At 41.9% G+C, this 27,887-nt stretch overlaps 1 protein-coding gene across 1 annotated transcript; it reads left to right on the forward strand.

Moving 5' to 3' along the window:
- The first annotated feature begins 1,352 nt into the window (after positions 1-1,352).
- On the forward strand, positions 1,353-26,714 carry LOC121062424 (zinc finger protein 131-like). Its single transcript, XM_040542421.1, has 7 exons — positions 1,353-1,877; positions 8,104-8,242; positions 9,830-9,931; positions 10,217-10,361; positions 15,445-16,133; positions 20,463-20,593; positions 25,688-26,714. Exons 2-7 carry the CDS (start codon positions 8,119-8,121, stop codon positions 26,243-26,245), a joined length of 1,749 nt encoding a protein of 582 aa, XP_040398355.1. The 5' UTR covers positions 1,353-1,877; positions 8,104-8,118; the 3' UTR covers positions 26,246-26,714.
- The last annotated feature ends 1,173 nt before the right edge of the window (positions 26,715-27,887 follow it).

A 27,887-nucleotide genomic window follows, 5' to 3' on the forward strand; every position in this document is an offset into this window, starting at 1 on the left:
TGCTAATGCATTTTTCTCCATCCCTTTGACAGCAGGATGCAGGCCACAGTTTGCATTCACTTGGAGGGGCATCCAATACACCTGGAATCAACTGCCCCAGGGGTGGAAACACAGCCCTACCGTTTGCGACGGACTGATCCAGGCAGCACTGGAAGAGGGTGAAGCTCCTGAACACCTGCAGTATACTGACGACATCCTTGTGTGGGATGACACAGCAGAGGAAGTTTTTTGAGAAAGGGAAGAAAATAATCCAAATTCTCCTGAAAGCTGGTTTTGCCTTTAAGCAGAGTAAGGTCAAGAGACCTGCACAGGAAATACAGTTCTTGTGGGTAAAATAGCAAGATGGACATCACCGCATCCCAATGGATGTGATCAATAAAATAACTGCTATGTCTCCACCAACTAGCAAAAAGGAAACACAATCTTTCCTAGGCCTTGTGGGATTCTGAAGAATGCATGTTCCAGGCTATAGTCAGCTTGCGAGTCCTCTATATCGAGTGACTTGAAAGACGAACTATTTCGAGTGGGGCCCGGTGGCTATTTTTTCAATATGGTGTATGGTGAGGCCTGGCAAACTGAGTATACTGGACCACTCCCACAGATACTCCAAGGCAAGCGTTACATGCCACTACAGGAAACACCATCTTGGGCCTGGAAAGGCAAGTTCTGTGGTGTCTTGATATACCAGAGGGAATTGAGTCCAACAATGGGATTCACTTCCGAAACAATCTTGTCACCTCCTAGGCCAAGAGGCACGGCATTGAATGGGTATATCACATCCCCTGTGACTGACTTTGGGCTCCATCTTTCGTAACAATCTTTCAGGGCAGAACAGATGGTGTTGGATTGTCGCATGCTGAAGTCCCTTCTGATTCCATCACACCACTCTGCTTGTACGGTTCTATCAAAATTAATTCGTCATTATCTGCATGACTGTTACTGTGATACCACTAATAGGACATTGTCCTGGTTTCAGCTAGAACAGAGTTAATTTTCCTCCTACTAGCTGGTATTGTGCTGTGTTTTGGATTTAGGATAAGAATAATGTTGATAACACGCTGATGTTTTAATTGTTGCAGAGCAGTGCTTACACCAAGCCAAGGACTTTTCAACTACCATTGGTGCAAAGTTTTCTCGCTTTCGTTTAAAGGTCTAAGCTCCGAGAAATTCAGAGCGCGTGCTCAGTGAGGGGTGGTCGCACCTTGGAGGCGGGTAGCTTTTGGGATGGAGGTGTGTTTTGGTATTATAATGATATTATAATGAGCAGAAGTTCACTGGAGTACAGCATTTTGTCAAAAACATAACAGGTTGTTGGCTCAGGGTAGCAAAAGTGCATCTTATCGGTCTCAGTGTGCACAAGAACAATCAAGTTCCCAGCCGGTCACAGAGCCTAGCCACGGTGTCTCCACTCCGCTCTGCACTCCGTACTATTCCTTAGAGTCAGCACACCAGGCTCCCCCAGCACAATAGCATCTAAGGTTGGAGGCCTAGGGAACGCTTAGGTAGTACGGCTACACTCCACCCTTAAAGCTTCTTCAGTGCTGTACGTTTTCTTTAAAATGTGAATATCAGTTTAATTTCCAAGTCACCTTAGGCAATTATTCCACATAAGCCCTGACAGCAAGCTCCGCAAAAGGTTCCGACCGCGACTACTCATGGCAGTGCCCCTCTCAGACTACACCTACAATAATGCACCAGGCCAGCGAGCCCCACCTCCTCGCCCTCTGTTGTGTGAAAGGTGATTATGCCGTCACTTCCACCGCATGGTGCAGGCTGGGAATACGAGTCAGGATTAGCCAGCGCCTGCCCCGCTTTCCAGTGAGCCGAGTAGCACGAAGTGGTAACGAGCAGGAACGGCAGGGCGAAAGTTCTTCGTGGTGAGTACCGAGAGGACCGCGCGAAGCGCGTGAGCGCTATTAGAGTGTAACCTGGCTGGGAACTGAAAAGGGATCGATTTAATGCGCGCTTTGATGACGTAATAACGACTAACGAGGTGGTGATGTTGCCAGGCGCATGGTTCGGGCCGACACCGGTCGGTTGGGTCTCCGCCTCAGGGGCGCCCCCATGAGATACTCGCGCTTGACCGGTGGCCGTCCGCACTGTTATCGGAGCGACCGTGCCTTGCAGGCGCTCGGTGCCGTGTAGGCCTTCCGCTTTCTCCTGTTCCTAGGACTTGGCGGGCGCTCATTGGCTTTTCTGCCTGGGGCGGGCTCTGCCGCCGCCTTGCCATTGACAGGGCTTGCGCTGACTGCCATCAGTGTTCGCCAATGGGGCTGTGGCTGGGCACGGGGCGCGCGGACTGAAGCTCAGAGGAGGCAGGCGCAGCTGCTAGTTGGTTTTGTGGAGCCTCCGCGAGCGGTGTTGATCGCCTGTGGGGTACTTCTCGGCGCGTCGGCTGGGCTGGGGTGGCTTGGCATGGCAGCGAGCTGAAATGTGGTACCGGGAGGGGGTGTATGGGTCTCTGTTCCAGCAAGGGAAAGGTACTGCCTGTGATTTAGTGGGGATGTGTTGGTTGGTGTTGTTATTTTTAAAGACAAGAATGCGACAAAGTGCACAAAAAGGTGTTTTTTTTTTGTGTTGTATTGAAGCAGCCCATGCTATTACCCATGAAGGCCCCAAATACCCCTCAAAGCCTCCTGTATTGAGAGGGCAACAAGGAGGTGGCAGTGGTTGGGTTAGTGCTTGGTTGGCTGACCTGGTTCATCTGAGTTGCTGTACCACGGCTCTGCCTGCCTGCATGCCTACCTGATCATATAGGTAAAGGGAAAAATGGTGCACCAAATTAAGAGGAATTGCTGCTGTAGTTCAGGAGTATAGTAATAATAATATTATAGTAATAGAAGGCTCCAGGGAGACCTTATAGCAGTATTCCAGTACCTAAAGGGGGCCTACAAGAAAGCTGGAGAGGGACCGTTTATCAGGGAGTGTAGTGATAGGACAAGGGAAAATGGCTTTAAGCTAAAAGAAGATGAATTTCCTCCGTACAACCAATCTAAATCTTTTACTATGAGGGTGCTGAGACACTAGAACAGGTTGCCCAGAGAAGTTGTGGAGGTCAATAAAGAGTGATGTTCCTTAGGCGTCAGTATTGGGACCGGTGTTGTTTAACATCTTTGATGCTGACACGGACGGTGGGATTGAATGCACCCTCAGCAAGTTGGCTGATGACACCAAGCTCTGTGGTGCAGTAGACGCGCTGGAAAGAAGGGATGCCATGCAGAGGGACCTGGACAGGCTTAAGAGGGGGGCCTGTGCAAACCTCGCAAAGTTCAAAAACGCCAAGTACAAGGTCCTGCATCTGGGTTGGGGCAGTCCCAAGCGCAAATACAGGCTGGGTGGAGAATGGACTGAGAGCAACTCCGAGGAGAAGGACTTGGGGGTGTTAATTAATGAGAAGGTCAACGTGAATCAAAATGAATGCGGAGAAGGACTTGGGGGTCCTGCTGGATGGGAAGCTGGTCATGAGCTAGCAGTGTGCGCTTTCAGCCCCGAAGGCCAACTATGTCCTGGGCTGCATTAAAAAAGGGGTGGCCAGCAGGGAGAGGGAGGTGATCGTCCCCCTCTACTTTGCTCTTGTGAGATCCCACCTGGAATACTGCGTGCAGGCCTGGGGGCCCCAGCACAAGAAGGATGTGGAGCTCTTGGAACGGGTCCAGAGGAGGGCCGCTAAGATGATCAGAGGGCTGGAATGCCTCTATGAAGAAAGGTTGAGGGAACTGGACTTGTTTAGCTTGGAGAAGAGAAGGCTCTGGGGAGACCTCATTGCAGCCTTCCAGTACTTGAAGGGAGCATATAAACAGGAGGGGGAACGCTTGTTTACATGTGTTGGTAGTGATAGGACAAAGGGGAATGGTTTTAAAGTAAGACAGGGAGATTTAGGTTAAATATTGGGAGAATGTTTTTCATTCAGAGGGTGGTGAGGCACTGGAACAGGTAGCCCAGAGAGGTTGTGAATACCCTGTCCCTGGAGGCATTCAAGGCCAGGCTGGATGCAGCTCTGTATCGACCCAGTACAACCTCCACCCCTTATTCCATAACATTTGTGTCACTCTCAGGTCCCCCATACTTTAGCATATAAGTATTCTCATCACCGTTGTCCCTTGTCCTTTAACAGATCGATGGGTAGGTATGTCTTTTCATTCTATAGGTCTTTCTCAGAAAACGTTCATAAGAACTGTTGACGATTAGTTAACATCCTTCAGGGAGATGGGGTCCATCCCTCAGGAGCACACTGCTCCAACCTGGGTCCTTGTACTGGGTCGGGCTGGGATTTTAACTTTCCCTGCAGCAGCCCATACAGTGCTGTGCTCTGCACTCGTAGCTAGAACAGCAATGGTATCACACCAGTGTTGTGTCTGCTGCTGAGCAGTGCTGGCACAGCATCAGGACTCTCTCTAACCCCCCTAGGGGTGGGCAAAGATGTGAGAAAAGAAACATCACCAGGGCAGCTGACCTAAACCAGCCAAAGGAATATTCCATACCATGTGATATCACACTCAGCAATAAAAGGTGGAGAAAGGAGGAAGAGGGGAGGGGTGGGCTCTCGTTGTGAAAACGTCTGTCCTCCTCCCGAACACCGGCTACGTGCGTTGAGGCCCTGCTTCAAGGACGTGGTCAAGCATCACTCATTTGTGGGAAGTAGAGAGTAATTTCTTTCCTCTGCACTTCCACATAGCCTTTACTTGTTTTGTTTAGTTTTCCCTTTCCCCCTCCCTTTTCCCCTTTCCTTTTTTTCCCCCTTTAGTTAAATTGTTAATTGTTTAGTTAAATTGTTTAATTAATAATAATCTTTCCTTAATAATTATATTTCTTTTTTTTCCTTTAATGAAATCATCCTTATCTCAACCCATGAGTTGTTCTTTCCTTTACTTCTTCCCCTCCTCTTCTAAGGAGGGGGAGTGAGAGAGCAGTTGTGGTGTTCAGCTGCCTAGCACGGTAAAACCACCACAGTCCCCCATGGGCAGCAGCTCTTGCCAGGTCACCTGCTCCTGTGTGGTCTCCTTTTCATGGGCTACACGTCTGGCACAGAATCTGCTCCGGTGGGGGTCCTCCACAGGCCATAGCCTCCTTCAGTGCAGGTCCACCTGCTCTACTGTGGTCTCCTTCACGGGCTGCAGCGGGGAAACCTACTCTGCCGTGGTAGACCATGGGCTGCAGGGGGACAACCTGCTTCACCATGGTCTTCACCACAGGCTGCAGGGGAACTTTTGCTTTAGTACCTGGAGCACCTCCTCCCCCTCCTCCTTCACTGACCTTGGCGCCTGCAAGGCTGTTTCTCACTCCCCAGCTGCTGTTGTTTTTTTCCCTTTCTTTAATATGCTCTCACAGAGATGCAAACAAAATCACTTATTGGCCCAGCATTGGGCAGCAACTGTCCTTTCTCTAACATGTGGCAGCTTCTGGATTCTTCTCACAGAAGCTACCCCTTCAGCCCCCCCCCGCAGCTACCAAAACCTTGCTATGAAAACCCGCTACAGTTGATGAGGCACTGGAACAGGTTGCTCAGAGAAAGTGTGGATGCCCCATCTCTGGAAGTGATTAAGGCCAAGTTGGATGGGGCTTTGAGCAACCTGGTCTAGTGGAAGGTGTTCCTGCTTATAGCGGGGCCTGGAATTAGATGGTTTTTAAGGTGTCCCTTACAAACTAACATTTCTATGACTCTATGGATCACATAGTTTCATTGAGGTACGTTTATAAGGATAGATCTGCCATTTGTATGCTTATCATGTGAGATGCATATCGTTTCACAAGTTGGTTAGGTTAAGTCAATAGTTGACCGAGTCTTCCAAGAAAATCCAGGTAAACAGCTTAAGCAGTCAGTTTTCCCTCGTTGATCTATGAGCTTGCATGTAACCATCAGCTTGGATCGCTTCTGCCTGCCTTCTTTGGCTTCTTGTTTTCTTAGTGTTTTCTGTTTTTTTTTTTTCTTTGAGTACTGTGCCTTTCACTTCTTGCTCAAGAGTATTCGTGCTCTCAATGAACATATGCTGTTATGTTGGGCTTTTTTTTTTTTTTTTTTTTGCAATATCACTGAGTTTCATGTTAATTCAGGACAATGATTTACCTATTGTAAGTTGTATGTTTTCCATGTGTGTTTTTTTTTTTTTAAAAATATAATTCCCTAAAAATTAAACCAAACCAATTTTGACCCCCCAAAATATATTTAACTGTAAGTCATCTATCCTCGTACGACTTGTCAAAAGTGGGTAGGAAGAATTAAACAGTGAAGTAAATAGCTGATAAAATATAATGTGAAATAGGAACTGCTAGTCATCTCTTATCTGCTGCATTTGTTCTAAGACTCATTACAGATGAGGTGAAGTGAAGTGAAGGTAGCAGCAGTGTCCTTCCCCCTGACCCCAACAGACTGGTCTCCTCTGTCCCCTTTAAGAGCCTGATATGTATTTCAGCATCCACTTGGCAAAGCACGGGTAGTAGCAGGTAGAACTAGACTTTCATAAGCAGTTGTTTTTTTCCTTTCCCTTTTCATGGGACAGTTTTTCTGACATGCAAGGAAGAGTGTGTTTTGTCGAATTTGTATTTTAATCACAATTTTCCTTACTTGATATATTAGTCATAAGAAAATTTTTGCCTTCATCATAACCAGGTCATTCTTTTCCTCTCTGCTTCTGTCAAACACCATATACCAGTATGTGCATTTGTTGGAAGTAAGGTAGAATTCATGTAGTCACACAGGGGAGTTAGTACACATGGTGGCATCAGCTCAGATGTAGTTAATACACGTCAAGACAGGTTTATACTCAGGACTTTCCAATTACAATCACACACAAAAATCTGTACCAGGAGTCAGGGAGCAAGAGGTGGTTCTGCATAAGCAGCAGACTAACATCTGCATCGTCTCCATGGGCACAGTTTTACGTAACCTCTTCAGGTCTGAGAACCTCTGCAACTCCCACCCCTAGCTATTTTTATTATATTAGTAAGGGAGGAAGGGCCATAAAATTACAAGCCTATGTGTCTCTTTCAAAAGGTTGGCAACAAATATTCCACCTTGCAGGGGAGAAGTGTAAGTAGGCTGGGTGAATAAGAAGCTTCTTGCTGTTGGGTGTAGTAACACTTTAAATCCCTGGCAACTTATATGTATTCAGAAGCTGAACAGTACTGCCTTATTACATCCTGTGAGAAATATTTCAATAATTTTCTCAGACAGGGTCTTCTGTGAAGCGAATTTATTCACAATTGCAATGGCGGGCATCCTGCAAACAGGAGTGCACAGTAAAAGTATATCATAACCTTATATTCCCTGTTACCTGACACTTAATTCCTCCCCCATTTCTTCATTGGCTGAGTACTACAGGCTCACAAACTATTCAACGCTTTTCTATACCATATATGTACAATTTTATTTGACCAACCTTTAATTTCTCCTTTTTTTTTTTTCCCCTTCTTCTCTCGTGACTAGAGAGCCCATGAATTTTGTTTTTACTGTTTTTGCAGTGCTCATCCTGTTTTTCTTAGCTATCCTCCTTATTTTGGAATAATGGGACCTTCTACTGTCCCCTTATCTGCTTAACGTTCCCCTTTGTTATGATTGTACAATTACTTTTAAATATACATGGTTAGTTTTCTACTGCAAAAACACAACTTTGATTCTCACAGTCCTTACTTAAAGTAAACATCTTGTGTTCGCTAGATACAAAATGTGAGTTAAATAAGGAGGAAATTTTAAGAACTGTTCTTCCACTAAGTGGATTGGTAGAATTGTAGGAAGTGACTGCATAAAGATTTTGATGTTATGCTGATGAGATGCTGTTAAATAGTTAGCTGTGCAGATGTTACATCCCTACTTTATTTACTTTGAGGCAGGTAGGTCCTTGCTGAATCTGTAGAATAAAGAAATACACAGCTTGACTGTTCTTTGATGCGTACATATAGAAGGTCATACTCTACTTCATTAACCCTGATGTTTCCTACCTGTTAGCTAAAATTAGATAAACCAGTTACCATGACGTTTTGGTGCTTCTATTGGTTTTTGCACTTCCTGAAAAGTGCCACTTAATTTGTGTTTGTATGCTAACTTGACTGTGCATAGTGTTTACTGAGTGACTCAGTATTTTGACTTTGCTAATGCATCTTTCCCAGACTACTGCTTCGACCATGGAAGCTGAAGAAATGATGGAATGCATCCAGGAATTCCCAGAACACTATAAAGTTATTTTGGATAGACTGAATGAACAACGTGAGCAGGACCAGTTCACAGACATCACTCTGATCGTGGATGGTATGTATAGGCCTGTGGACCAGTTGGTATACAGAGAATTCTGAAAGCTGTGCTGGGAAGATGTTGGGTTTGTCACGGGTCAGCTGTCAAACTGGGCTGCTAACGAGTTCTTTGTTCTGTACTGGTCTGTGAGTTGCTTGCAGATTTTCTTTTAAAGTCTTGGGATAAACAGTCTCCAGCAGTTATTAATAATTGTGCTTCTGCTTTTCCAAACAAGTGGCTAAATGTTTTCAGATAGTATACCACTTTGTAACTGCTGTACTTATTTAATGTTATCTAAGTATTTCCAAAACACTGCAAAAAATGTTTTTTTCTAACTTAACCTGTTTGCATGCAGAGAACTTGTATACATATTATTTAAAAAGCAAAAGCTTGCTTCCTTGCTTCTGTAGTATCTACTTACTATTTTTAATACATAGTATACATAGTTAAAACAAGGTAGAAGAACTCACTTTTCTTTTTCTGTGTTCTAGAGATATAAGTATTAGTTTAAAAGGAAGACAGAGATAAGTGCTTATTATCCCATTAGAAAAGGGTGTGTCTGATTGCCTAAGATTGCTTCTTATCTCAAATGTGTCTTACAATGAATGAGCGCTTCAAGGAAGATAGGCAGTGTCTAGTAGGACAGACTTAGCTAAAGGAATACCACCCGACCCTTGAAAGGATAGCAGTAACTCATTTGAAGGAAAAGAGTCATATAGAGTCTGGATTAGAAAAAAGGAAGCAAATGAAGAGAAGACTGCTCTTCTGGAATTGCCATAGTTTCACTGACAGTGCTTGCACAAAACATAGCCTGAATGTTTCTATCCCGTGGAGACTTATGAATGTTCATGCCTGTGCCAAGGAGAAGGCAATGCAGTTATGGGGAATACACAGCCTGGAAAACAGGAAGAGCAGAGCAGAACTACTTTTGTTCTGCTGGGATGTTTATGCTAGCTGAAGTGGTGATAAAATAGATCAGTCTTTAAGAGTGGCAAAAAGCACAGCTAACTTGGATAAAACCTAGCAGTTGAGTTCAAGACATACAGGAAAAAAGTTCATGCAAAGATTTGCCATAACTTAAATATCTGAAAAGAGAGACACTCCGGAGTGAATGAGTTCTCCAGCTGATTGAGTTGCAGAGGAAATCCACATGCAGTACCATTCCCAGGAAAGACCTTAATTCACGAACATTCAGAGGTTCTGGGAGTTGGCAAATAGCTTCCTTCCTTTCAGTACTTAACTGTCTGCCCCTTTAGAATTTCAAAACCTTAATATGTTACCACTTCTTGTGCAATTTGAGCCTTCTACTTTGATATTCGATACCCATTGGGTCTAAGGAAATTTAGTAGTCTAATTGTCAGTTCCAGACATTCTTCCTGGGAGTTCAGCAAGGTCAGTGATGTCAGCAAGGATCTGTATGAGAATGAGATAGGCTAGCTGCAGTAGCATCCCATGTTACAGGGAGACATTAAGTGACTGTATGCTGCTAGAGTAGATTTGTAGACTGGGTTTTACAGCTGTTTTCTTTTGTGCATTGGCACTTATTCTGCAGTATAAGTAAGGAAAGTGTTATCCTAAACCAAAGTTTTTTCTCTGTCTTTGCAGGTCACCATTTCAAAGCTCATAAGGCTGTTCTTGCTGCCTGTAGCCAGTTCTTCTACAAATTCTTCCAAGATTTCACTCAGGAGCCCTTGGTGGAGATTGAAGGTAAATATGATTGATGCAGTTAAAAAATAAAAAAAAAATTGTATATCAAAGCTTGAAATGAATGTGGTATCCTTGGTACAGGCTGACATGCATGCTTGGTCATATCAGATAATTTTTTAGGTCTCAGCTCTTGAATTGTTCTGAGGCAGCTGTTGCTACTGGAAAAAGCTTCCCTTGAAATAAAATCAAAAAGAAAAATAAGTCTTGAATTAAGCCTTTTAGAAGGGAGAGTGTGAGGTTCTGAGGTTTCTGGGGTGCTAACTTGCTTTCCTTGCTTATAAACAGGTGTAAGTAATATGGCATTTCGTCACCTAATAGAGTTCACCTATACAGCAAAACTAATGGTCCAAGGTGAGGAGGAAGCAAATGATGTTTGGAAAGCAGCTGAGTATTTACAGATGTTAGAAGCAATCAAAGCACTTGAAATCAGGTAAACACATAAGCCTCTTTTTCTTCCCAACACTTAAATGTAGTCTTAAGAATCCTTTTAGCAGAGCTGGCTGCAAGTATTTTGCAGTGCTGTTCCTTATCCTGGAACCTCCTGAACTTGTGGGGGGCCGTATAATTCTGATCCATATCTTATAGTAGAAGAGTATAAAGGCTAAAAAAAAAAAAAAAGTCACATTCTTTGGGCTGGAACTTGGTGGCAAGTGACATGGCTGGTAAACACCACAAATTCACAGCCCTATAATGTCTGCGGTAACTAATACCAGGTCTGTGCTATCTGACTGCCCGCACCTGATTGAAAGCTGGATGTACAGGTGACAAGGTGCCTTAGGTAATTAGACCACATTAACAAGTATGGGCTAGTATTTGATTTCATGCAGCTTTATGCTGCTGCTGAGAGAATAGGCAGTGATTTTGAAGCTTCCCAGTAGAAAGTACAAAATATCAAACCTCTTGAGTAAATCATATCATAGAATGGCTTGGGTTGGAAGGGACCTTAAAGATCATCTAGTTCCAACCCCCCTGCCATAGGCAGGGATGCCACCCACTAGATCAGGTTTGCCAGGGTCCCATCCAGCCTGGCCTTGAACACCTCCAGGGATGGGGCATCCACAGCCTCTCTGGGCAACCTGTTCCAGTGCCTCACCACCCTCTGAGTAAAGAACTTCTTCTTAACATCCAATCTAAATCTCCCCTCTTTCAGTTTAAAAACATTCCCCCTTGTCCTATCATTATCTACACAAGTAAAGAGTCCCTCTCCATCTTTTTTAGAAGTCCCCTTTAAGTACTGAAAGGCCACAATGAGGTCTCCCTGGAGCCTTCTCTTCTCCAGGCTGAACATCCCCAGCTCTCCAGCTCTCTCAGCCTTTCTTCATAGGAGAGGTTTTTCCAGCCCTCTGATCATCTTCATGGCCCTCCTCTGGACCCGTTCTAACAGGTCCACATCCTTCTTGTGCTGGGGGCCCCAGACCTGGACGCGGTACTCCAAGTGGGGCCTCACAAGGGAAGAGTAGAGGGGGACAATCGCCCCCCTTGACCTACTGGCCACGCCTCTCTTGATGCAGCCCAGGATGCAGTTGGCCTTCTGGGCTGGCTGCAAGCGCACGCTGCTGGCTCGTGTCGAGCTTCTCATCCACCAGAACCCACAAATCCCTCTCCGTGGGGCTGCTCTCAAGGAGTTCTTCTCCCAGTCTGTACTCATGTCTGGGATTGCTCCGATCTAGGTGCAGCACTTTGCACTTGGACTTGTTGAACCTCATTTTGGTTCATGTGGGCCCACTTCTCAAGCTTATCCAGGTCCCTTTGGATGGCATCCCTTCCTTCTGTTATATCAACTGCACCACTCATCCTGGTGTCATCTGCAAACTTGCTGAGGGTGCACTTGATCCCTTCATCTGTGTCATTCATGAAGATATTGAAAAGCACCAGTCCCAAGACAGACCCCTGAGGGACACCACTCATCACCAGCTTCCACCTGGACATAGAACCATTGACCACTACTCTCTGGGTGCGGTCATCGAGCCAATTCCTTATCCACCAGATGGTCCACCCTTCAAATCCATATCTCTTCACTGTAGAAATCAGGATGTCATGTGGGACAGTGTCAAAAGCCTTACAGAAGTCCAGGTAGATGACATCAGTTGGTCTTGCCTTGTCAACTGAAATATAATTGTTATAACAAGTTTTATACTGAATTAGTACTTAATCAGGTGTTGCTGTGGTACCTTTTATCCAGTACCTGTAACTATGCCATCACAGAACTCCAGCCTGAGAAAAGTAGGTGCCATTCCCATCATGCTTTTTTTTTCTTGCCCTTCTTTCCCTTTTACTTTCACAGAGTGCTGTTATGTTGTCATTCCTTCTGTATTCTCCTCTGTTCTTTCATCATGAAGCAGAGGGAGGGGCAATAAATGCCTCCTGGTCTTATGGTTATCCTTGCTTTCTCTTCTAGACCTCCTGACCTACTGGTCTTTGCATCAAGGCTAAGATTCCTCTTTATCTTCCCATAAATGCGTTAGCCAAGGGGAGTGGCATTGGCCCAGAGTTCTCATAGTAGCCAGTTAGCATTTTGTTTTTAAAAATAAGCAAAAAAACCCCACAACCCACCTCCGTGACATGATACGGGAAACTTGGTTTTCAACATCAGTGTTGGTTTTTTTTGATTTTTTGAATGAACTTATTCTGTGCTTATTCTGGGGATTGGCAATGGAGCTGAGCTGAAAATGGGTAATTTTTTTAATAGGTGAGAGGTGGGATTGTGCATTTCTGGTCCTACCCTCCAACAACACCAACACATCTTTTTGACGTTAAGATTAAGCATGGTAGAATCAAAAGAACCTTTTTTTTTTTTCCATATTTGATTAAAAAAGCAGACCTTTGCAGTCTGCTTGAGAAATTGAAAAGAAACTTGAAACTGAAAAAGTGTGTTCTAATTGGTATTGCTTTGAGTTGGTATGTACCAATAGAGCTGTTGAAACAAGGTTCGGATCAACCCATCAAGCTAAACTGTCCAGCCTGCAATTATTCCACACTACTATATAATGTTATGTAGTTTATTGGTTATCTGTCTCTAGTAAACATTGTATTTCCTTCTAACATAAGAATTAAATGTTTTGCTTAACAGACACATGCAAGCCAGTATACGCTTAGTTATTTCCATTGTTCATAGACTGCAAAGTTTGTGGGGGTTGTTTTTTGTTTGTTTGTTGTTGTTTTGGTAGAAAAACAAACTTGAGTATCACTGTCAGTCTCTTCCACAGTAGAAAGGGGGGGGGATTGCAATACAGTGTCTTGGTCTAAACTCTGACTGAAAAGGATAAGCTTCAGAAACCAGCTGAAGTAGAAATGATAATTGAACTAACCATTTTGATTTAACCCAGCAGGCATCTGAGTACCACACAGCTATTTGCTCACTCTCCAGCCCCAGCAGCGGGATGGGGGAGAGAATCTGTGGGGGAGAAGCAAGGGAAAATAACGTTGATAAATTATGATAAAGGAATATACAAAGCAAGTGATGCTCAATGCAATTGTTTGCCACCTGCTGACTGATGCCTAGCCAGACCCCAAGCAGTGGTCTTAGCTGTGTCCCCTCCCAGCTTCTTGTGTACCCCAAGCCTCCTCCTTGGCAGGGTAATATGAGAAGCTGAAAAGCCCTTGACTTAGTTGTTGCAGAGCAGTGCTTACACTAAAACATCAGTGCGTTATCAGCATTATTCTCATCCTAAATCTAAAACACAGCACCACACCAGCTACTAGGAAGAAAATTAAATCCCGGCCAAAACCAGGGCACTAATCTCTTGTATAATGTATCCAAGAGTTGGACATCACGACCTAGACTAGAAAGAAAACAACTATCTGTTATTCCTTAAAATGCAGTTGTATGGTGTGTATCCTTATACAGAGCTTCGCACCTGAACCACACAATGTGCTCAAGAATAGTAGTTTCCTCTTTCCTGAGCAGCTGATTATTTTGGTATATAATTCTGGAGCTACTTGTGGTAATGCGCAAAGTAACTTGTCACTTTCTAGACTTCAGAAATACAGGGTATATGAAACTACAAGTTTAACTGTTCTGTCTTCCTGTATCTGAATATTGTAAGGTGTAATTTGATAAGCTGTATCCTGCATTAGGTCATTAGCCACATATTTCTGGCATATGACATACAAATACTTGAAGCCATATTTGCCTATTACTAGATGACCCAGAAGTGATAGGGACTAGATTACATGAAAGGATTCATCAGGCTGCAGAGGAAAGTAAAAGCATACTCTCCTCAGTCTGATTTGAGGGGAAGATCATCTGCCCGTTTTTGAAACTGAAACTGAATACTAAAATGGAAGTGCTGTGAATAATCTTGAGGGTCTGACTTGAAAGCACTGGCTCGTTCAGCTCTGCCTATCCCTGACATCTTGGAGGAAGAGGGTTGTGTGTGCCTGGTGCAGGGGCAAAAGGAACAGAGCTGGAGGAAACATAGGAGAGATTTTTGGTAGAAAAGCAAACTTGAGTATCACTGTCAGTCTCTTCTCCAAAGTATAAAGGGGAGGAATTGTAATACAGTGCCTCAGTCTAAGTCTTAATCTTATTTTTGAGTTGGAACTCCTCCCTTTGGGGAAATTTTTTTCCCAAGTATATAATTTCACAAGTTTCTTAGATAAACCTATACCATTAGCCTAAACTGGTCTTTCTTATTGATGTGTTTTGCGTCATTCAAGCAAGAGTGTTGTGGTTTAATGCTGGCAGGCAGATAAGTACCATACAGCTGCTTTTTTGCTCTCCCCAGGTAGGATGGGGGAGAGAATTGGGAAGGTAAAAGTGGAAGAACTTATAGGTTGAGATAAAAGACAGCTTACTAAGTAAAGCAAAAGCCACGCACACAAGCAAAACAAGGAATTCATTTGTTACTTCTCATTGGCAGGCAGGTGTTCAGACGCTTCCAGAAAAGCAGAGCTCATCACACATAACGGCTTCTTGGGAAGACAAATGCCATCACTTCAACTACAACCCCCTCCCCCCCCTTCCTCCTTTGTTCCAGCTTTTATTACTGAGCATGATGTCATATGGCATAGAATATCTATTTTGTCAGTCTGGGTCAGTTGTCCTGGCTGTGTCCCCTCTGCCATTCTGGTACACCCCAGTCTTCTTGCTAGCAGGGCAGCATAAGAAGCAGAAACGTCCTTGGCTCTGTGTAAGCACTGCTCTTCAACAACTAAAAATATTGGTGTGTTATCACCACTATTTTCATCCGAAATCCAAAACACAGCATTGTGTGAGCCTCTATGGAGAAAATTAACTCCATCCCAGCCAAAATCATGACACAGCACTTTAAAACACTTCAGTAACCTTATGTAAAAGGCTCTACAGCTTTAACCTTACTATTTTACAGCTCTAAGGAGTATCAATTAAGGACAGATTAGCTTCTGAAATGCACACAGGTTATGTGGTCATTCATTATTCAGTTTCTTTGAGAAATACCTAGAAAATGTTTAATGCAGAAGCTCAGTATCAGGCAGGAATTATTATGTAAGTGCTTGTGGATCTTAACCATATTTATGCAAATGCTTTACAGGAACAAAGAAAATTCATCACCCTTAGAATCAAATCAAATACAAGGTAAAGATAAACTGAAAAAGAGGAAGATAGCTGAAACCTCTAATGTTATAACAGAAACACTGCCATCTGCAGAATCGGAGCCTATTGAAATTGAGGTTGAGATTGCTGAAGGGACAATTGAAATGGAAGATGATAGCGTCGAGACACTTGAAGAAGTAGCTTCTGCAGAGCAATCCATAAAGTATGTACAGACAACGGGTACATCAGATGAATCTGCTTTGGCTCTTTTGGCAGATATTACCAGCAAGTATCGTCAGGGAGAACGAAAATGCCAGATCCAAGAAGAAGGTGACAGTGCAACTGATCCCTTATGCAAACAGGTAGAAGGTATTGAAATTGTGGAACTTCAGCTATCACACATGAACAATTTATTCTATTGTGAGAAATGTAACCGTTCATTTAAATTGTTTTACCATTTTAAGGAACACATGAAAATACACTCTACTGAGAGTTACAAGTGTGACATATGCAATAAAAGGTACCTACGAGAGAGTGCTTTGAAACAGCACCTCACCTGTTACCACGTTGATGAAGGTGGTGCCAGCAAGAAGCAAAGACCTGGCAAAAAAATACATATATGCCAGTACTGTGAAAAACAGTTTGACCACTTTGGACATTTTAAAGAGCACCTCCGGAAGCACACAGGTAAGAGTACTACTATAGGCACGTACATGTGGCGCTTTGACTCTAGCACTTTGGATTTCTGCATGTTTTGGGGAAGTAGAGAATATGCTAAAGAGAGCACACAAGTCCCAAGTGCTAGAAATACTTGGCTTCCAGTTACAACTAAAATCATAGAATCTTGTTGATTCTATGCTGATTTTTTTTTCCCATTGATATAAACTGTGAGGAATCGAGGTTTTTTTTTTTTTAAGTGGTTAAAAACAGGCACCTAAAACCAGAAAATCCTAATGAAGCTTCTCTCAAGTGTGTTAAACTGTTTTCTAAAAAATACTTTGTAAGGCACGTTTACTTCTTCAAAAGTGCCAAACTGAGTAGCTACTTTTATTTTCACAACTGTGATTTTGTCAGGGTGAAATACTACCCCTATCCTTGCTCTTGACATCTCATCTCATGATTTGATTTTGTTTGTTAACTGACACAGCAAAGTATTTCTATTGACTATAGTAGACTCTTGTTATCCAGTTTTCATAAAGGCAGATTTTACAATAGCATCTTCTGAGTACAAAATTATCCCATATAATATGGAAGGTTAACATGCTACTTCATCTCATTGAAAAGTCTTTACTGTCTGTACAGATACTGAGTGTTATATAGCTAACTCTTTGAATGTAAAATATATGGTCCTGATCCTTCTATATGTTTTTGTTTAATATGTCAGTCATGAGTCATCAGTAAGAATTTAATGGAGGGTAGTAGCCCTCTTCTTTCTCAGCTTGTTGTTAAAGTCTTTTATTTGAACTTCTTTGCATCTGTGTATGGGACTCCTGATTATTGATATATGACACTGTATCCAGTCTAATCCCAGTAGCCCCTTAAAAGTTGCATTTGTAAAAAGTCTATGGCAAATCCTTATTCCCTATAAAGTAGGAAGTGTTTCTTCAATATAGCTAAGCCAACTATGAGCTATGTAATGAAAGTGTTTTCAGAGAAAAGTTTATGGCAGATTAACCCAAATATCACCATATGGTGGTGGTGGTTTGTTGTGACAAAGAACTTTGGGGACCAAGCAACTTAGCATATCACAGACGATGCGTAGTACTTTATCAATATTTATTGATACAAGTATAACACATGGAATGTAATTACTTTTGGTTTAGCATTTTGAAAGCCTTAAGCTTAAGTCAGACCTGATACTACCATTTCACTGTGGTCTCCTAAGATCAGTGGAAAAACTCCCATTGAGCCCAAAGGCTTTCTAAACTCTGATTTCTGTATAGCATTAGTTGAATACTAAAATGAAGAGTCCAAGAAGAAAACTTCCTACAAACTATCTCATCCTGTTGCTGTTTAATCACAACACCAGCAATAACATTCAAGTAGCAAGTGCAGAAGAAATAGACACCTTATTAATTTTGGTAATTCTTTTTGATGTAGGAATTTGATATCAGCAAAAGCTGTTCTCTTGTTTCAAGAAAAGAAATTAGGAAGGGTAACCTTGGAGCTTCTTTCTCGCACACTTATACAGTGCCTTAAGAATCCTCTGAATCTATTAAGAAACTAAAAAAAAAAAACAAAAAAACTCAAAATTGTCTTGCATGTCATGTGCCCGTGAACATACTAACAAAGTCATCTCCAGAATTTATAAACGGAGTGTTTTTGCATGATGTAATGATTCTTTTTTTACTGCATGAGAATCAATGCAAATTTGCTTGCCAATTGTAGGTAACTCACAGGACAGAAATTCTGCCAGGCTTAATGTATATCCTTTGAAGTCAGTAGTTCTAATTTGTCTTGCACAAGAAGAGCAACTTCCTCATACAGAAGTCAATCTTAGAAGGAAGCTATTGCTCTCAATATGCTTGTCTAATCCTGGTATTTTGCAAAGCTTATATCCCCTAGCAGAAAGAGACACTGAACAGCTTTGATTTCCTCTGATTTTACTGGGATTTTTGACTGCTAAATATTTCTCAAATTTATTTATTTATTTTAACTTTTACGGAGTGTGAGTTTGCTCACATGAGTGAAGATGGAAGTGAGGGAGTTTTGATGTGCTCCAAGCAGCTAAACGTCTGAAAACTCTGTAAGTGAAGTAATTTGTATACAGATTATACGAACTTGTTAGGAAAAAAAATAATCAAGGGCTTTTCCATTGTGTGGTAAATCTAAAATATGATTTTACAGGAAGTGTACTTTAAATAACATCTTCCATAGTTGTGAATAAGTGGACTCTGAATACCTTGAATAAATAATTGCAAAGAGTTCGTTTGATAAATGCCTGCCTTTGGGGTACTTGTGGGGGGAAAAACAATAAAAAGCTGGGTTTATTCTTTCTTTCTAAACACAACTTAAATAATGATGTGGTAGCTTTATAGTTAGGGATGTATTCCTTTGTATTTCTTACACATTAGGCAAATAAAAATCACAGTGTTAGACATTTATTTGGGTTAACAATATTTATTTTGGACCATCTCCTTCCTGTGGCTATAGGATTACAAAGGGACCAGCACAATATCAGACTGTCTTCTGTCAGAATTTCTGTCCTGTGAGTTACTCACGATTGGTGAGGGAAATCTCATTCTTTTTCATACAGTGAAAAAAAGATCAACACTAGATCCAGTCAAAAACCTCCCTCTTTAGAAAATCTCAGTTAGATGAGGCTAAACTTGCAGCTGAATCATACGCAGGAGAAGAGAAACAGGCTGTCATCTTTAGTAGAGGCGTTCAGCCCCCTGCTCACATTGCCAATGCCTCTCTCAAGGTAACGGCGGCCTGGCATGCCGTGCATGCTTTCCATCCCCCTTGTGAGCTGTACAACTTGGGTCACAGTGCTGATTTGTGCTGTGCAAGAAGTCGCGTGACTTCTTTTGGCCCTTGGATATTGCTAGCATTATCATTGAATTGTCACTTTCAGTTACTTTTGTCAGAATATGGTGAAGATTACTGAAGAATTTCAGTAAGAACAGAATAAATCTGTCCCTTACTGTGTGGTGGCTTACTTCAAGTAACTATTTAAATGTGGCCAAATCACAGGGCAGGTGAAGGTCTGTGGTGTGAGTTTTGTGCTGCTTTATCTTCTTGGCTTGCCATTGTATGTGGTTGCTCATGCAAAGTCTGTAATTTTTGACATTAGAGACCGGTGGCAGTTCACTATCCTCTGTATTACCTTACAACAGTCTCTGAAAACATAGCCTTCTGTAATCATTAAGGGGAATATTCATACCATTTAACTTTTTTTGGTAGCCTTTAGGTGTGTAAGCCAGAATTATAGGCTACTTGTGGATTTCTGTTGAAAAGCTAGTTGGGTATTTCTGAAAATATAGATTTATTGGCTTTCCATCCCAGTTGGTAACTACCATCTTCCTAAAAATGTAGGCTTTTAAACTTTATCTAGCTAGAATATATTCTTACATTATTCACTGAAATAATCCTCATTTGGAATTCATCCTCTTTTGGAATTCATTAAGCAGTTTGTTTCAGTAGTTACACTGATGCCAGTACCTTCACAGATTAATTATCAGACTTTTAGAAGAAACATACTGGTTTTTGTACTTTAATTTCCTTGAATTTCATTGTGTTTGTACGTGATTAAATTAGTAAACAGACACCAGTTGTACTTGGCTACTACTTGATGGCAGTAATAACAATATGCTACTCTGGATGAAAAAAGAAAACAGGACCTATTTTCAGTCTTCCCTGCTGTTGTCCTTAGCTGGCTTCCCAGTGGAAAATGTTCTTCTTTTTGGTACCAGGTTTGAAAGAAAGTGACTAAATAGAAAGAATTATCATCTTGCTTGTGCCCATCTATGTCCCTCCGTGCTTTCTCTTCGCATTTTTTTTAAATGCTGATGCATTGTTACTTCATGGTCAGGTCATTCTGTGCCAGCTTCTTTGTCTGGAGCTCAATTTCAGCTCTTGAGCATAAGCTGTTCTTGTTCTTGAAAATAAAACTTTGTATTTTTTTAATACTTTCTTTAATGTGTGACTTTGTATAATTTCTAATGTTGAGTCTTTAACTATAAATATTATCAGGTGAAAAGACTATATAGCTGCTATTTCATTAAGATATTTTGACAGGATAGCAATCTAACTTCCATAGAAAAATAAATGTACTTTAAACAGCACTAGCAATTATATTAGGTTGTCATTTCCTAAATTTACATAATTTAAATTTACATAATCTATTTACATAAATGAAGTTCGCATGCAATGTCTTTCTCTTCTGTAGAATAATCCAGTTAGCCAAGTTTTTACAGTATATCTATCAATCTATGCAAAATGGAGAGAGGACAAAGGAAGAGCTGACAGAAAACCATTTTTTATACACTTAAATCCCTGTGTTTGTCTTAATAGGTGAAAAACCATTTGAATGTCCAAACTGCCGCGAACGTTTTGCTAGGAATAGCACACTGAAGTGTCACTTGACAGCCTGTCAGTCTGGAGTTGGAGCTAAAAAGGGAAGAAAGAAGCTATATGAATGTCAGGTGGGTAATGGAAGTTGCAGTCTGAGGTTAGACACCTCCTTCCTGTGTTGAGGGAATGAATACTAAGCAGGAAAGACAACAAGAGTGGGCTCATATCTCCAAGAACTACTTTTAGTAAAACAAATATAAGGATCACATTCAACCGCAACATGCAGATAAATTATTTTGTCCAAGTAGTTCCATTTAAAACATGGAATTACTGATATGGATCTTCATAATACTTCATTAATCTTTCTGCTTCCTTTTCATGATGCACTGACCTAGGCCTTTCCCTCTTGTGAGCATGGTTCACTAAAGTCCAAATTACAAAGTACTATTTTATTTTCCTATTTTGTTTTTCTTCTGTTTGATACCCAATATATTGACTTGATCTATAAAGTCTTTCTATCTTATGATGACAATCCATATCTTTTAAGCAAATAAAAATGCTGTAGATAGACATATAAGGTACTTGGTCACTATATGTAACTGAGGTTCAAAAAGCTGTTCAGAAGAAAGTTACTTAACTTTTAAGAATCAGCTTTTAAAAGCTAAATAATATGAGAACTAAGGTTGGCTGTAGCATTTTTTTTTATTTGCCATTTTGCTGCTTCAGTTCTGCAACAGTCTCAAATACACTTCTCTCTCCACCCCCCACCCCCCAAGGCTCTCATCCTATTCAGTTGATAGATAGGCTGTGGTTTGAAGTTAATTTGGCTTGTGTAGTGAAGAAAACTGCTGGACATGGGTTTTGTTTGTTCCAAAAGAGAACATTTTTTACTTACAGAAAGCAGCAAATACTGCAGGAGATGAATGAATGAATTCTGTGTGTTGCTAATCGCACTTTAATTGGAAGTTTCACTGATGCTGTTGCATCATTTAGTTTTTATGCTAGTCTGAAGTTAATTTCTGTGGGCATAGCTATGTTTTAAAGATGTTTGTTTTGAGCATGAGAACTGCTGTTAACAAAGTTGTATCTAGTAGCATCAGACTCAATATACTGTTTTGTCTTTGCAACCCTTTGGTTTAATTGCATTGTGTCATAGCTTTCTCTTTCTAAATTGATACCATGTTCTCTTACAGCTGTTGTGAATGTGGATTAGTGTTACTTCAGCCCACAGCAACAGCAGTAATTCCTGGATATTTTTTTCTTGATTTTTTTTGTCTTTAGAACTAAATTTGAATAGTATTCAATAAATAAAATCTTGGCTCACTGCAGAACGAGGAGAAAACAAAATTGTACTTGCTCGATGAGCACTTCTGTTGCTTTTCAGTGTATGTCTTGAGGACTGAATTAGGCTACATGTGGCAAGAGCGGTAATTATGTGCTTGGGCATTACTAATAGTTATTACCTTTATATATGACTAAGTAATTTTGTGTGTTTATTTATAAGGTTAATATTTTAAACGCTTGTACAACATCTTTCTAAAGCATGAGTTTGGGCGGAAGAAAGCCTGGCACTAGTATCATAAACCTGTTTTTAACAGACTTCAACAGTAAAATGGGGATATTCAGACCCATTACAATACCTGTTCCTTGAGTTAATTCCTGTCAGTTACTCCATCATCCTTCTGTGCTGTTGTCAAAAATTAAGAGGAGATAGAACACTGTTTCAAAAATGCTTGCTGACAGTGAAGGAGTGTTGAAACATGTTCTTTGCTTCTTTCTGCAACTGAGAACAGTTCTATGGAAAAAGACTCCTGAGCCTGTTTCTTTACTCCAAGTGCGACTCTACCCCACTCTTCTCTCTCTGGCACCTTATTCGTTTCTGCAGTGTTTCTGTGTATTATTTTCAGGCTACTCACCTCAGTCAGTGTCAGCTGAAGGGAAGAAATGAAAGTGTGCTCAAGTGCTTTGTGAAAATAGTGCCTCTGCAGTCTAGGCAGTACTTCTAGGTGGAGAAGACTTAAAGGGATGGAGTTTTTAAGATATTTTTATCTACTGAGATTTTTTTTTTTAATAGCAAAATGGGAGAGTTTACTCTAGCTGGTTAAACCTCACATTGCTGTGAACAAAATAAAGATAATGAGGAAAAGGGGGCTAGTAGTACTGCATCTAGAACTTCAGTAACAGGACAATTTGTATCACACTTTCATCATGCAATATTATTGCACAAATATAGTTTTCTGCTCAAAATTCTAGTACCAGATCTTTATTGGGGCATGCTTCTGTATGTGAATTTCACATAAGGTTGAAATAAGAAAAATTTCAAAATCTGTACTGACTCATAAATTCAGTAAGTATCCTGTTTATGTATAAATAGAAGGGCTACAAAGCTGGTGAAGGGCTTGGAACACACGTCCTATGAGGAGTGGCTGAGGGAATGGGGGTTGTTTAGTCTGGAGAAGAGGAGGCTCAGGGGAGACCTTATTGCTCTCTACAACTATCTGAAAGGCAGTTGTGGGGAGCTGGGGGTTGGTCTCTTCTCACAGGTAACTAGTGATAGAACTAGAGGCAATGGTCTCAAGTTGCGCCAGGTGAGATTTAGGTTGAAAATTCTGAGACATTTCTTCTCAGAAAGAGTGGTCAGGCATCGGAACGGTTTGCCCAGGGAGGTGTTGGCATCACTGTCCCTGGTGTGTTCAAGGAAAGGTTGGACCTGGTGCTTAGGGACATAGTTTAGTGGGTGACATTTGTAGTAGGGTGATGGTTGGAAGAGACCTTCAAGATCATCTGGTCCAACCTTAATGATTCTATGAAATGGCACGGTTTCTTAAATAGTAATAACAGACGCTCTGTTCATCTGAATCATAGAATGGTTTGGGTTGGAAGGGACCTTAAAGATCATCTAATTCCATGGGCAGGGACACCTCCCACTAGACCAGGTTGCTCAAAGCCCCATCCGACCTGGTCTTGCCTCATCCCTGGAAGAGTTCATCCACAACTTCTCTGGGCAACCAGCAACCAGTTCCAGTGCCTCACCAACCTCATAGTAAAGAATTTCCTCCTAATGTCTGATCTAAATCTACCCTCTTTTAGTTTAAAACCATTAACCCTTGTCCTATTGCTATACTGCCTTTTAAAGAGACCCTCCCCAGCTTTCTTGTAGGCTCCCTTTAGGTACTGGAAGGTTGCTCTAAGGTCTCCCTGGAGCCTTCTCTTCTCCAGGCTGAACAACCCCAACTCCCTCAGCCTGTCTTCACAGGAGAAATGTTCCAGACCTCTGATCAACCTTATGTTGTGGGGCCCCAGAGTTGAATGTAGTACTCCAGGTGGGGTCGGGTCTCATGAGAGCAGAGTAGAGGGAATCACCTCCCTCAACCTGCTGGTCATGGTTCTTTTGATGCAGCCCAGGATGCAGTTCGCTTTCTGGGCTGCAAGCTCACGTTGCTGATTCATGTTGAGCTTCTCGTTAATTAACACCCCCAAGTCCTTCTCCTCGGAGCTGCTCTCAGTCCATTTTCCACCCAGCCTGTATTTGTGCTTGGGGGATTGCCCCAACCCAGATGCAGGACCTTGTACTTGGCCTTTTTGAACTTTGTGAGGTTTGCACAGGCCCTCCTCTCAAGCCTGTCTAGGTCCCTCTGCATGGCATCCCTTCCTTCCAACATGTCTACTGCACATGACACCATAGAGCTTGGTGTCATCAACCAACTTGCTGAGGGTGCGCTCAATCCCACTGTCCGTGTCAGCGTCAAAGATGTTAAAGAGCACTGGCCCCAATATCGACCCCTAAGGAACACCGCTCTTTACTGATCTCCACTTGGATGTCGAGCAGTTGATCACAGCTCTTGGAGCGTGACCGTTCAGCCGATTCCTTGTCCACTGAGTGGCCTATTCACATCAAATCCATGTCTCTCCAATTTAGAGACAAGGATATCAAGTGGGACGGTGTCAAATGCTTTGCATAGGTCCAGGTAGGTGATGTCAGTTGCTCTTCCCCTATACACCAATGCTGTAACCCCATTGTAGAAAGACACCAGATTTGTCAGGTGTGATCTGCCCTTACTGAAGTTATGTTAGCCGTCACTGATCGTCACCTTATTTTCCATGCTTTAGCATAGTTCCCAGGAGTATCTGCTCCATAATCTTGCTAGGCACAGAGGTGAGACTGACTGGCCTGTAGTTCCCTGGGTCTTCCTTTTTTTCCCTTTTTAAAAATGCGGGTTATGTTTCCCCTCTTCCAGTCAGTGGGAGCTTCACTGGACTGCCATGACTTCTCAAATATGATGGACAGTGACTTAGCACCTCAGAGGTGGAGAATAACCTCTCTCAACCTGCTGGTCACGCATCTTTTCATAGAATCACTTAGGTTGGAAAAAAAACTTCCAAGATCATCAAGTCCAACCATTAACGTAGTACTGCCAAGTCTACCACTAAACCATGTCCCTAAGCACCACATCTACATGTCTTTTAAATACCTCCAGGGATAGTGACTCAACTTCCCTGTACAGATTGTTTCAATGCCTCACAACCCTTTCGGTGAAGAAATTTTTCCTAATATCCAACCTAAACCTCCCCTGGCACAACTTAAGGCCATTTGCTCTTGTCCTGTCGCTTCTTGCTTAGGAGAAGAGACCAACCCCCACCCTGCTATAACCTCCTTTGAGGTAGTTGTAGAGAGGTCTCCCTGAGCATCTTTTTCTCTAGACTAAATAACCCCGGCTTCCTTGGCTGCTCTTCATAAAACTTGTTCTCTAGACCCTTCACCAGTTTCATTGCCCTTCTTTGGATGCACTGTAGCACCTCAATGTCCTTGTAGTGAGGGGCCCAAAACTGAACACAGTATTTAAGGTGTGTTCTCGCTAGAGGTTTTGATGCAACGCAGGATATGGTTGACTTTCTGGGCTGCAAGCACACATTGCCAGCTCATGTTGAGTTTTTCATCCATCAACACCCCCAAGTTCCCACAGGGCTGCTCTCTATCCACTCATCACCTAGCCTGTATTCGTGTTTAGGATTGCCCCAACCCAAGTGCAGGACACTGCACTGACATCTGAACTTTTACCTCTAACATGTTTGTTTTGTTGTTGTTGGTTTTGTTTGCTTGTTTGTTTTTGTTTTTAATTTAAGTAGCAAGAAGCTACACTATGTGAAGCCATGGTCTTAAATAGACACTATGCTTTGTCATATTTCTATTGGCACTGTTTAACATACTGTATCTTTTGTTTTAGGTTTGTAACAGCGTGTTTAACAGCTGGGATCAATTTAAAGATCACTTGGTAATACACACTGGTGACAAACCCAACCACTGTACCTTATGTGATTTATGGTTTATGCAAGGCAGTGAACTGAGAAGACATCTCAAAGACATGCACGATATTTCAGAACGACTAGTGACAGAAGAGGTTCTTCCAGTGGAAGCTGTGGACATTGAACCAGTAACATCAATGACTATAATAGAACAGGTGGAGCAAGTCCACGTCCTACCAGTAATCCAGGTACAAGTGGATCCTGCGCAGGTAACTGTGGAACAGATGCACCAGGATCTCATACAGGACAATCAAGTGAAAGGCATGCAGATGGATGAACTGCAAGAACAGGTGCAAATTAGTTACTTGGAAGTCGAGCACATTCAGACTGAACAAGTTCATGCGGAGCAGTTGCATGTTGAGCATGTAAATCAAATACAGATGGAAGAAGTACGGGCAGAACTTATAGATGGAACAAACCTTGAACAAGCAGAATATGAAAGTGTTGATCAAGGAGAAGCAGAAAAAAAAGAAACCTAGTCACATAGATGATGTAGATAAGGAAGATCATGAACAAGCTGAAGACAATTAGTGGACACTGAATGAAAAAGTGGATGACTAGGACAATTAACCACGCTGTGCAGGTTTACAAATGAAATGCCAAATTATATTTGTGAACTTTTATATTGGCTTTTGAACCATCAGTGGTCATCTTTCCAATATTATTTCCTTAGAAATCCGGACAAGTGGACCAAAGTTAGTTTTCTTTGTGTACAACTAAATTTCTCTCATGTGAAAAATAATTCATTCATGTAATAACACAGAGCAAACTACCATAGAGATGGACAGCTTTGTGAGGATTTTGATAATCCTCACAAATCACTGTTATATCATTCTTGGGTATATGTAAGAGTAACCTCTTTTCTTCTTGCCATAGAAGCAAACTCTTGTTATAGATTTGCAGAGTGTCTGTGGCAGAAGAATTAGTAAAATCTGGTGGGTTATAATATAAATGTGTTGTGGTTTAGCCCGGCTGGCAGCCAAACACCACACAGCTGTTCGCTCACCCTCCCCCCTCCCTCTCCGGGATGGGGGAGAGAAACGGGAAAGTGAAGTCTGTGAGTTAAGACAGTTTATTAAGACAGGGAAAAGAATAACAACAATAATAATAATAATAATAGTATTAATAGTAATAATGTGTACGAAACAAGTGATGCACGATGCAATTGCTCACCACCCGTTGACCGATGCCCAGCCTATCCCCGAGCAGCCGGCCCCCCCTCCACCCCGGCTAGCCACCCCTATATATTGTTCAGCATGACGTCAGATGGTATGGAATACCCCTTTGGCCAGTTTGGGTCAGCTGTCCTGGGTCTGTCCCCTCCCAGCTCCTGCTGCATCCCTAGCCTGCTCGCTGGCAGGGCAGAGTGAGAAGCTGAAAAGTCCTTGGCTTGGTGTAAGCACTGATCTGCAACAATTAAAACATCAGCATGTTATCAGCGCTCTTCTCATTCTAATCCAAAACATAGCACCCTGCCAGCTACTAGGAGGAAAATTAACTCTGTCCTAACTGAAACCAGGACAAAATGACCAATGGGGTACCTGTGAGTTTTCTGGGCAGACTGTTTGCCATCCAACTGCAGTGTTGTATCTAACAGCAGTCCCTGCATTTCTTTAATCTGAGAAGCTTTATATCAAGCTGGAACTTCTGAACTTTCAGGGTGGGAGAAAACCATTTTTGCTGGAGGTCTCGGAGCACAAAAATCCTGTGCCTTTTCAACACTGACGTGTTAAATTTCCACAAAGGTCCTAGTGTGTTCAAGAACCTAGTTCAGTAAAAGGCAATGTAAGTAATGTTATAATGCTTTATATTTTTGCTTAAAATTAGTTGTCAACTACTGATTTTTTTTTTTGCATTAAATTTAGAATGGGGCAGGTTGAAGGAGGAAACATTCCATATGGAGGCAATGGGACATTATAAAAGGAACACATTAAAATAGGAAAAGCTCAGTAGAATCTGTGCTAAACATGAGCTGGAAGAAAGCTATCAGCATACTCTTTTATAAATCTTCATTTTTGAAAATGAATACGTTTAAACAAATTGAGAAGACTCATCTCTCTGGTATCAGGTTCCTGTTTTTTTGAAATTAAGTTCTGACACTTGACACAAAGATGACATGCT

This window comes from Cygnus olor, chromosome W, assembly GCF_009769625.2.
Source record: "Cygnus olor isolate bCygOlo1 chromosome W, bCygOlo1.pri.v2, whole genome shotgun sequence".
NCBI lineage: Eukaryota > Metazoa > Chordata > Aves > Anseriformes > Anatidae > Cygnus > Cygnus olor.